Source organism: Leuciscus leuciscus, assembly GCF_965113295.1.
Source record: "Leuciscus leuciscus genome assembly, chromosome: 17".
Classification (NCBI taxonomy): Eukaryota; Metazoa; Chordata; class Actinopteri; order Cypriniformes; family Leuciscidae; genus Leuciscus; species Leuciscus leuciscus.
The window spans coordinates 8,216,986-8,228,630 of record NC_138741.1 but is presented as its reverse complement, the minus strand read 5'-3'; the positions used below and the strand labels follow the sequence as shown (position 1 = coordinate 8,228,630).

At 36.9% G+C, this 11,645-nt stretch overlaps 1 protein-coding gene across 2 annotated transcripts; it reads right to left on the bottom strand.

Annotated features, from left to right (window-relative positions):
* Positions 1 to 2,738: 2,738 nt before the first annotated feature.
* LOC309479264 (calpain-1 catalytic subunit-like) lies at positions 2,739 to 11,107 on the bottom strand. 2 transcript variants are annotated; one of them, XM_082143294.1, is made up of 13 exons: positions 10,901 to 11,107; positions 10,389 to 10,633; positions 9,415 to 9,487; positions 9,121 to 9,239; positions 8,617 to 8,750; positions 7,578 to 7,752; positions 7,239 to 7,313; positions 5,916 to 6,001; positions 4,233 to 4,307; positions 3,992 to 4,152; positions 3,205 to 3,368; positions 3,095 to 3,106; positions 2,739 to 2,969 (listed from the first exon to the last, which is right to left on the bottom strand). In XM_082143294.1, exons 2-13 carry the CDS (start codon positions 10,623 to 10,625, stop codon positions 2,751 to 2,753), a joined length of 1,530 nt encoding a protein of 509 aa, XP_081999420.1. In that variant the 5' UTR covers positions 10,626 to 10,633; positions 10,901 to 11,107; the 3' UTR covers positions 2,739 to 2,750. The 2 variants fall into 2 exon arrangements, with proteins under 2 accessions (XP_081999420.1, XP_081999419.1); XM_082143293.1 differs by having other exon boundaries at positions 10,921 to 11,100.
* Positions 11,108 to 11,645: the final 538 nt, after the last annotated feature.

The window sequence follows — 11,645 nt, the reverse complement described above, 5'->3', positions numbered from 1 at the left end:
ATTGTGTCTATTGATGGATATAGCTAATGTTTTTAGCTATTCAGCTTGAGATCATCTCCATCTAAACTGGTTATATCTATTAAGCCTAGTAGTGAATGTTTAATGAGCAGTAGGATAATCTCTCTTTCTTTTCTCCAAGTGTGAGTATCTGCAGGTTGGAGTAGCCTAATGGACGTGCCAAAAGGTAGAGCCGTGGAAAAATCTCTCTATCTTTATTATTGGTCGCGGAAGCTGTCTGTCTGTGTTTGGGGTAGGGTTAGGGGTTAGTTTCTGTTGTAACAATTCACTCATTACTCCAAACTGCAGCTATGCCTGTCTCCTATTAGTTATAAGAAAGAACCATATTAATCTGCACAGAGCCGAAAACAATGTTCTTCCGCAAAATTAATGCAATTCTGTTTTTAACCGCTAGAGGGCCAATAGTGTAGCCTAATATTAATCATTTAATCACAATCATTTAATAATCATTTTTATAAATAAACTTACTTACAATTATTTTGTCTCTCTTAAAACCTCATTTACACCTGGTATTAAGATATGAGGTGATCAAAAGAGGAGAGCGAAATACAATAAACCCCAAGACGTCAATTTCACGCTCTCCAAGTATTAGTGTTCACATATCTACTAAAATATAATAAAATACTTGAAGTGAATATATGGCGTGAAAAGCTTTTTGCCATTATAATTATTTCATTAGTTATGGCATCAACAGGGGCTACGGAGAAGACCTGTCAATCTCTGACGCCCGGTACCACTTTGATTTAGTTAAAAAACCAGACACGCTCACAAGACCGAATCCGACTCATACCAGGTCAACCGTGAAAGGAGACACATTTTAGACTCATGTTACAGGTGTACACAGCGCAACTTCTCGGCCGCACGAGGCGGATCTAAGTAAACGCTCTCACTGCCATAGATATACATAATAAAGGCTAGATGTCTCGTCAGCGCAGCTGGCCAATGGAAGTCGACGTCCGCACCCGGCGGCCATCTTGCCACAGTCAGCTCGCTCACTCATAACATTGTGTTTTAATGGTGCATGTACTTTTTAAATAACCATAACTTGCTCAATTGTCTACCGATTTTCAAACGGTTTGGTTTGTTATAAACGTCAGAGATGTAGTTATGACACTGCATACTTATGAATAATTATTTATAACCATGGACTTCCATACAAAAAAAAAATTGAACAGAACAGATAGGTGCAATGAATATACACACGCACAAGGTATTTGTTATTTATGTTAAATCAATATATAGGCTACTAAAACTCAGTGTACAGAATGGCAACATGATATATATATTTATGTACACTTTTATAATATGAATATTACTATTATAATAAAATAATTAGAATTGTTACATGTTTATTTTAACTTCTTCGGGGTTGGGCCATTTCTAGACTTTTCCCCCCGACATTGCACTGGGCCTACTTTAGAGATCACTGTTCCCACCTATTTTTGCCTACCATCAAATGCCTGACCTCTTTAGAAAGCTGAGACCATGTTGTTTCTTAGGAAACAGTCAGAATTATTGTGTGAAGTACTGGCACAGAGTTATAGAGCCAGCTAGGCTAATAACTACAACCACACTCACAGCTTCTTGTTATTAGCCAGCTAATAACTAGAACCACATCCACAAAGATTGTAATTTAGACAAAAGATTAGTTGTCATAAAATCGTTATTGGTGTCAGTAAAACCTATATAATTGAACCGCTCGATTGTGGTCTCAGCCTTGATAACTTGCGCTAGTAGCCGTGATACACAACTATGCTGCACGATTAAGTCGTTTTTTTTTTAAAGAAAAGCTGCAATTACAACATGTTCAAGCATCCAGAATTATAGCCACGTTACTAACGTTTGTAAGAAACCAAACCGTTTGTAAATCCGTCAAGATTTCAGCAAGATAAGAGTATTTGTGTATATCGTGCAGATCACTCACCTTACATCAAGTACCACAGAGCCCGCCAGAAAGCCTGCCTGTGACAAGATGGCCGCCGGTGATGACGTTAGAGACTCCGCTGTAAGATATCTAGCCTTTATTATGTATATCTATGCTCACTTCTACCTGTGTTTGTTGTGAATGTGATGTCCATTGTTTTAGTAAACTGCTGCCCTCTACTGTAAGAAACCCGTAACTGCAGTGTTAGTTGAGCAGTTCATCCAGAAACTAAATGAAGCAAAAACACTATCAAATAAATAACTAGTTTTATGGATTTGGAGCAGTTTAGCTGGAAAAACTCGCAGCCGCACCAGCGGTCAATCAGTCTTATAGCATAGCAAATATTTAAATTTTAATCAGACATTTGAAATAATACATGGAAAAATAATTGTTTGATAAACAGTTTTTTGTGTGTGTATGTGTGTGTTGGATCTTTTGTGACACTTCAGACTATAAGATTTTATATATATATACATTTTGAGGACATGATGGGCACTCACTGAAATGGCATTAACAAGGTGTCATTATGTTACTGACTGACCTGACCCAAACACAACGTTACAACATGACAGAAAATCAAAAACCTTACACATAAACAACAATAAATGTGACTAATAACATTAATTTCACAGCTCACAAATTCAGATTACATTAAATAACAATAGTTTAAGAGAAACATTAATGCTAATAAACAACAAAAATCCCTGGGGAATATATATAGCACAGCACTGATGTATGAGACTGTCAGTACTGCAGTCGTGTCTTTTCATTTATCTGGAGTCACTGATAGGTCATTTCATACAGTCATCTAAGGTTTCATATTTCTCCTATGGGATTCACTCTTTGTGAAGATAGACAATGTGAATTTTGCACACTCTTTAGGATTGAAAGTGGCCGGTACAATGAGATACTCTCCTGGATAAAGCTTGAAGAATCTCATCACATGTCTTGTATCTATGAAGTTCCCACTACCTTCAATGGGGCGTTTGCGGTAGAAGAACTTGTCCGGGAGCTTCACATCTTTCATCTAAAGGAAAATTAAATATAAACTTGTATTCAAGCAACCAGGTTATTTTGTAAATATCATGTAATTTATGCAGTTTAAAAGTTTGCAGTTTTACACTTTTAAACTTGAATTATATTTGTACTTGCCTCTGGTGGAATCTGTTGAAGTAGAAAATAGAATAGCACAACATTAATAAGTGGAAACCAAAATTACTGTATTTTCTGTGACTCCAATAGAGTTATTTGTTAATACTGACCGCAAAAACACTGAATCCGATGGCAAAGTTAGAAACTTCACTTCTGTTTCTCTTCTCATGGTTCTGCATGAGGGACACCAGTATGTTTTCAGGGCACTGACCACTACATTCCTTATCAAGATCCTCAATCCTCACCTGAAACTGAGGGTTCATCCAGAAAGAGTCTACAAGACATATTGAATCAGATCTCTGAGGTACATGCAGTAGGCACACATACTGTATACACTGACACTCACAGGCGCGCACACACACACACACATACACTGACACTCACAGGCGCGCACACACGCGCGCACACACACACACACACACACACACACACACACACACACACACACACACACACACACACACACACACACACACGTGTAAAGTCCAGGGGTCAGAAAGTAAAAGTCCTGTTATATGTTTATTCCACCCATGAACTCAGCCAGCTGATTTCACTAATTAGTTCTATCTCCTGGCTGAAAAACTGCTAATTAGAAAATCCAGGTGATTGGAACAAAATACTGAGGAGGACTTTCTGAACCTGGACTTTACACCTCTGTACACACACACACACACACACACACACACACACACACACACACACACACACACACACACACACACACACACACACACACACACACACACACACACACACAAACCATATGGCCAATATTATGCATAGACACCCAAGAAGCATGTTGCATGTTGTATGTCATATTTCTTTTCATGCATGCTAGTATGTAATTGTATGAAATGCTCACATGCCACTCTCTCTCATTATATATCTATGAGCTACCTTTATTATTGGGGCAGCCACCAGCTGTAGTCCCATTAACCCAGCTGTCTTTGTAACATGTGGAAGTCCATTTGCATTCAGAGGAACTGTCCAGAAAATCAGGACTGAGGCAGCAAATATCAATGTCTTCGAAGTTTTTGGTGAAGTCCTCCATTGACATCCTGCAGTAAAATATGAGTTACTGAAAACATTTGATTCATTGATGCTAGAGATCATATCTGAAACTACAGTTAATGCTCACCAGAACTCTCCGTCATTGGTCAAAGAACGACACCTAGATTGCTCCTCCTTACTCACTTTGTCCCACAAAGATGACCTAAAGTTATGCAAAAGCATATATTAAAATATTGCATGGGGTTATGCTCACTGAGAAACTAACAGCAGCAAATAACAGATATACTTTTGAACTGAATGTACAAGCTTCTGTTGTAATTATTCTCTAAAAGGGCATAGTTGAATTTTAAATGGCACAGATATAAATAAGATACCAAAAAGGATGGGAATAAAGTTAGCAATTGTACCTCAGACTCAATTTAAAGACCATTTTAATATTGTTTAACCATCTTTTTATATATTATTTAAAAGATTTCTCTCATTTTAACAGACTGGAATGTTTTAAAGTGACCATAGCACAAAACATCAGAATTCATTAACTCTTTTTAAAAGTAATTGATGTTTGTGCTTTGTTCCCCACCCAAATGACGTAATTTCCCGGAAGATGATGTCACAAAAAAACTGCTTTTAAAAAAAAAAAGGTATATTCAATAACAAAACACTGACTAAAGGCAACAAAAGCTCATTCATTCAAAATATCCTTCAGTGAATGAGAGTTAGCAGTGACCGTTGATGTAACTCATGCAAATTAAAAATCAACGGCACTTGACAACCTCCAGCGATTTAATCTATGTTAGTGTGAACATTCCTTAACAAGACTAGACAAGATTTTAAACTAAAAACAGAAAACGTTTTGGCCGTTTATTTACACGACAACAGCGTTTTGGGGGCCTGTGCAAGTTTTTGAAAACGACAATGTTATAATTCCTGTGTAAAGTACAAAAACGCTAATTTGTGAAAACGGTGACGTCCTGCGGATGTGTATTATGTTCAGTCTATAGGCGTGTAGTGTTTCTTTACAAAGTGACAGCGCCACCTACTGGCCTGGCATGAATAATACAGCGCTTTTAATCGTTCTTGCGGATGCGTGTTAATGATAACACTTTTGACAACATTGTTGTCGTTTAAACGTACCCTAAGATTAAAAAAGACCTGCACACTCTAACAATTAAAGAAAACTGACAATTGCGAGATACAACCACTACTTCAATGAAAAAATGGCAAACGTTTTGGTCACATGCAACCTTCCTCATTGCCTAATAGACAATTCTCAGTGCAGGAGCCATCTTAACATAAGGTTTTGGTTATTCTTCAGATATTCAAGGAATTACCCCAAAAATATATGTATAAAATTAATCACCAATTGCTATCATCTTGATTAAAAAAAAAAAAAAAAAAAAAAATGTAACACCTGAATTTTGCATTCATGATGGCCTGACAAAAATAGCAGCTTTCAAAAATGGCAGCATCCATGCAAACCAATGTAGTGGTATCATTTAAGATGAATTATTAAAATGTGGATGTTTTGATAAAATAAAATAAAAAAACTAGAAAAAAATAATATGGTATTCAGCTTGGTGAGCTTAATATTTTATCTACTACATATATGATGGGGACAAAATTACTTTTAAAGATTTACAGTTTGAAAGCTAACAAGCCTACTGAAAAAAAAATATTTAGCATACTAATAACTTAATACAACTCTCAAACCTGTTAAGATTTTTTTTAATAGTCATCTAGTGGTTCAAACCAAGAATGACGCTTGATCAGTGTTGTGATTAGGGAACCTATAATTTCATATTACTCTTACTTGTCACTCCAGTCACCGGTCCACTCTTGTTCTCCCCAAGGGTTCAACACTCTCACCAGCTGAACTGGTTTTCCTTGGCATGTTAACTGTAGAATACAACATGACATGACACTTTAAATGCAAAAATACAGAATATGCCATTTGCCATTTCACCAGGGATATTGTGAAATAACCTATTTACCTCAGGACTGAAGTGACTAAACACATTGTGAAATAACCTGTTTACCTCAGGACTGAAGTGACTAAACACAATGCTTCAAGTTACATAAAGTACAAAACATTATTTCAAGAAACTTCTCTTGAAAAATCACAGGCTCGGCGTAAGACATACACAGGGATGAATGCAAACTGAACAAAGGGCATAGCAAGTGTGGAGCTCATATGCTGAAAACATCTGAATGCAATTAGTAAATAAATACTGGTGTACACAATATCAAAAACGGTTCATATGAGAACAAAACAAGAATTGTTGTAGTTAAGGGTTGCCCGTCCTGTTCCTAAAGTATAGATCAAACCTGCAGAGTTCAGATCTAACCCTGATCTAACACACCCGTCTGTAATGATCAAGCGCTCCTGAAGATCTACAATAGCTGGTACTGTTGTATTTGATCAGGGTTGGAGCTGAACTTTGCAGGAAGATAGATCTCCAGGAACAGGATTTGGCACCCCTGTTGTAGTTAAACACTTGTCTTTCTATAAAAATCAACCTCAGGCTTATTGAACATTTTCCCAGGTGGTTACATGTGAAGACAGGTCCCAGAACAGAGCCTTGAGAGCACTCCCTGGAATGCAACACAAAGTTAAAGTGCAGCAGGTTTTAAAACTAAATGGCCTGGAAATGATGCAATGTAAAAAGTGATGCTACTATGGAGAACAAATTCAGAAGATCTATCAACGCATTCTCATCCCAAGTCGTCATATACTGACGCTTTGGACATTTCGTCTACATCGAACGCACATGGCACCCTTTAGCGTCAATATGAGACGCACAGAGCTTTGTTCGGTTATGGGTAGGTTTAGGTCTGGGGTAGGGTTAGGGTTAGACCGCTGGGAGGCGCCTTCTGGCCCATATCTGTGTCTCATATTGACGCTAAAGGGTGCCATGTGCGTTCGATGTAGACGAAATGTCCAAAGCGTCAGTATATGACGACTTGGGATGAGATCGGGCTGGATCGATCTATCTATCTATCTATCTATCTATCTATCTATCTATCTATCTATCTATCTATCTGTTTGTCTGTCTGTCTGTCTCTTTCTGTCTGTCTGTCTGTCTCCCTAATCTGATGGCACTGTGATCTGACATTTGATTCTGTGAAGACTTACCTTGTAAACCCCCGTCACTGTATATGCATGGCCTTGAACAATGCCATTGGGTAATACTGTGTTTGCAGATGTTTTCTGATATGGTATGAAAAAAAGACATATTGAATCAATAAAGCTGCTCTGTGAAATATGTATCAGGAAATAGGAAAAGATTGTTTTATGTACAGCTAATGCTCTACATTGTTTCCTACATCTTACATTTTAGAAATGTTCACTAGTTTGTATTTAATTGAACATTGAAATCTTTAATGCAAAATACTTCAGTGACAGTGTCTTAGATAGATATGGCGATAACATCTGTCACAGTAATGAAAGGACAAGCCTGAGGTCACCGTTTACCCCCACAAAGGTGCTACAGGCCATCAGAGCCTTTGCTTTTGCTGCACGGTTCATCAGGCTCCACAAATCAACAGAAGTTTTTGCTGTTTCAAAGTGCACATGGATGCCACCAGTGAAGTCCAACAGAGCCTCAGATACAAGACCAGCCTGCATGTCAGCATAGGAGCCGCACACCCTGTAAAAGTAATTCTACGTTTCAGTACAGTGGACCAACAAGCCTTTAATGATGGATTATGTGGGATTATTAAAATAGCCCAGGGTTGTCCAAACCTGCTCCTGGAGGGCCATTGTCCTGCAGAGTTCAGCTCCAACCCCAATTCAACACACCAGCTAATCAAGGTCTTACTAGGCCTACTAGAAACTTCAGGCATGAGTGTTGAGGCGAGCTGGAGCTAAACTCTGCAGGACAGTGGCCATCCAGGACCAGGTTTGGACTGTTATTATTGTGACAATGTCCAATACTTCTATCTGTAAAGCAACTTCAGAACCAGGGTACATACACAACATAAAAAGGGCCAAAATCTCTAGTAATTATGGTTAAATAATATTTGGTAGCACTTTAAGGTAACACTTTATTTTATAGTGTCCTTATTACATATGTTACATGTGCTTACCATAGTAATAACAGTAAATTATGCATAATTACATGCAACTAACCCTCAACCAAATCCTAATCCTAACCCTAAAGTAAGTACATGTATTTGCTTAATATTACTCAGTACTTAAATGTATAATTACACTGTAACAATGACACCTTAAAATAAAGTGTAACCAACATTATAAACAGTCTTGTTCCCCATGTACATACGTACTTATTATAGCAATTACAATAACTGGGTAATAACTAGATACTAACCCTGAACCTCCCCCTAAACTTAACCTTTACCCATGTAGTTACCTTACATTACCAGTGCTGTCTTGGGTAAGTACACTGTAAGTACACATACTGTAAAATCAAGTGTAACCTCATAGTTTTATGTTCAATAAACAAACATGCTTTTATACTATGAAAGAGGAATAATTTTAAGAGTAAACCTACTTGGCATAAGCTTTCTCCAGCAAGGCAGGCCAAAACTCATTAGATGTTTTTGAATGAACAAAAATGAGTTTGCCATCGATTGTTGGCAGTTTGTCATCAATGACAACGTCAATCCATTTCCCAAACCTCCAGAACTATATGAATAAAGAAGAAGGTTTAAAGGGATAGTTCACCCAAAAATGAAAATTCTCTCATCATTTACTCACCCTGGTGTTGTTCCAAACCTGAACCAAACAGTTTCTGGTCCCCATTGACTTCCATAGTATTTTTTTTTTTATACTATGGAAGTCAATGGGGACCAGAAACTGTTTGGTTACCGACATTCTTCAAAATATCTTCTTTTGTGTTCAACAGAAGAACGAAACTCATACAGGTTTGGAACAACACCAGGGTGAGTAAATGATGACAGAATTTTCATTTTTGGGTGAACTATCCCTTTAAGGACTGATCATTTGATTTCAGAAAATGTTTTTAAGTTATTTTAAAAAATACCAAAGAACTCACTCTAAAGCGAAATATCCCTGCATAATCTTGACCAAATGACTGGCCAACTGGCATGACCTGGTCCATGACATCGTCCTGAGAGGTTAAAGCTCCAACTGAAGCAAGAAACCAGCAGTCTCCTAAGGTAAAAGCACAAACATTAGCATAAATAGATCTTTCATTGAGTTAACAAAAGACAAAATAAAGAGTTATGCAATTTACTGCATAGATAGAGTATAATTCAAAACCAACACCTACTGTGTGTTGTAAATAAATAATAAAAATTAATGTAAATAAACACAGATATAAACATACCTAAATAAGATCCTTGGGAATAGTCAAACCTGGAAACCCCCTTAACAATGAGTTGAGGGTCTGCCACTATTTCCTAGAGAGAGAGATTAATTAAATTAATACATTATACAATGGAATTTGCCCTAAGGATTTGGGAACAACAGAAGACATATAGACTTGTATAATGTTTTTTGAATCTGCTTTCAAGACACTTAAAGGCACAGTACGCCTCTAGAGGTTCCTTTATCAAAACAATAACAAAGGCGTAGCTTGATGATGCCGTGACTGAACGTGGAATCATGGGAGTTGTCTTCTTCACCTCCACAGCCGATGGAAAGCAATCCGACGGGACTAATGATTGAGCTATTGTGTTAATTTTATTAACGTTACTGTGGTATGAAGCAGGGCGGGCCGAGGGCCGTGGGACATTTTACCTTGCTGTTTTTATTAAAGTTATTAAAGACTAACCGTGTTGAACTATATAACAATGATTCGTTTTCTGTCAATAAAAGTATCCAAACAGTTGCTCACCTATCTAATAAAACATATAATATATTAAAGCATAATAATTATTAAACACATAACAAAATATACATATTATAAACAATAAAAGCTTCTTACCGGTAACATGGATATGTCATTGACAGACAACATACCTGATTTCTCTTGATTTAAAAATTGTTGGAAACATTTGTGATCATGCAAGTGCAACAAAATATATAACATTGTTTTAGTCGTTTTGGATATTTTAATACAAGAATCTTACATATTGTGCCTTTAGGATGTCTTGCCACAATTGTAAATAAAAATATGTTGGGAAATGTTACAGATAAACCTGTTCTTACAAGCCCTAAGAGACATTTTGCAACAATTGGTGATGATGGTAATATTCAACAAGTTATTTTAGATCCGTTCAAACAATAATGTACAGTATATATATGCTTCTTGAAAGATCCTGAAGGTCTGAAGATGGAAAGTCAATACAGGTAACTTACTGATGGCCTCAACCATTTGATTTGTTTCATATCCAATCCAAGTTTCTTCTTTGGGTCAATGGAGCTGCTGTCTAAAGGGAACTTCTCATCAACATATCTAATTTTATTGGTGAAGCAGCTCTTCTTCAACTCCTGGTAGTCCTGATCCAAGAATTTCAAAGGGACTTCAAGAGTGCCCGTTTTGTCTCTTGTGGGCTGTTCATCCCCGGGTATTCTGTTCACACGAGGTGGTGGCATTTTTACAGCTGTAAAAGTCAGATTTTTAGGAAACAATATAAAGAAAAACAGATAAAAGTGTCACATCTGGCATCTGTTACTGGTGAGATGACACAACACTATGCTATAATATGTTTTGTTTCCAAAGACCTATAAGAGATAAGAGACTCTAGGCTTATAGACCTGTTTGGGAGTAAAATTTCTCTTTTGGAAGACACATCTTGATAGCTTTTAAGAGACTTACAATATAATTAGTGATTAAACTCAGTTTTTAAGATATAAATGATATACTTCACCTTCAAGGATAACAACTCACCTAATTGAGCAGTTTTCTCTTACTAGGTTTGACCGATTCTCTTTGTTCTGCCCTAGGCTCTGGAATTCCGCGCTCAGACCGAATTATGTTTTCAGGAAGAGTGTAGAGCAGTGTGTAGGTTTGGTTTTGCTCAGGGACACTATTGCGTGAACTTAAAAAGACTTCCATATTCCTCCCACCTGTGCAGTTACGTAACAGTTCCACCATATGAAGAGTTCAGATGCAAAAGCCTCTAAGTGCCATCAAAAATGTTCTTCTAGAATGATCATTTTTATCAAGCTCGTATATTTAAGTTCAATAATTTCACTTAAATGGCAATGCAAATTACCTATTAATTGTCATTTAAGTGAAATTACTTAACTTAAATATACAAGTTTTACAAAAATGATCATTCTAAGAGAAAATTTCAGATGCACTTAGAGGCTTTTGCATCTGAACTCTTCATATATAGCCTTAACTCTAAAAAATTGTATATGCAAATGAATGCGGAAATCGCTCAAGAACTTCAAATGTCTTTTTAAGATTGTTGCTAAGCCAATTAATGTTTTGACTGAAAGGTTAGTGTGTTAGATTGGTTGATACGATCACAATGGGACACACAATAATGACCATAATTATGAACAGTAACTAAGAACATTGTGGCATCGGTCTAACAACAAACTATATACAACAGACGTCATCTATAGAAATACACCTAATGTTAGACAGTAACATTCCAATCTTTT

Excerpts from the sequence above, each read along its gene's own strand:
- LOC309479264 (XM_082143294.1), bottom strand. The coding sequence starts at position 10,625 with ATGCCACCACCTCGTGTGAACAGAATACCCGGGGATGAACAGCCCACA. Across the intron at positions 7,753-8,616 it reads CTGGAGAAAGCTTATGCCAA|GGTGTGCGGCTCCTATGCTG; the intron begins GTAGGTTTACTC and ends TTACTTTTACAG. Across the intron at positions 6,002-7,238 it reads CAGTGACGGGGGTTTACAAG|TTAACATGCCAAGGAAAACC; the intron begins GTAAGTCTTCAC and ends TGTATTCTACAG.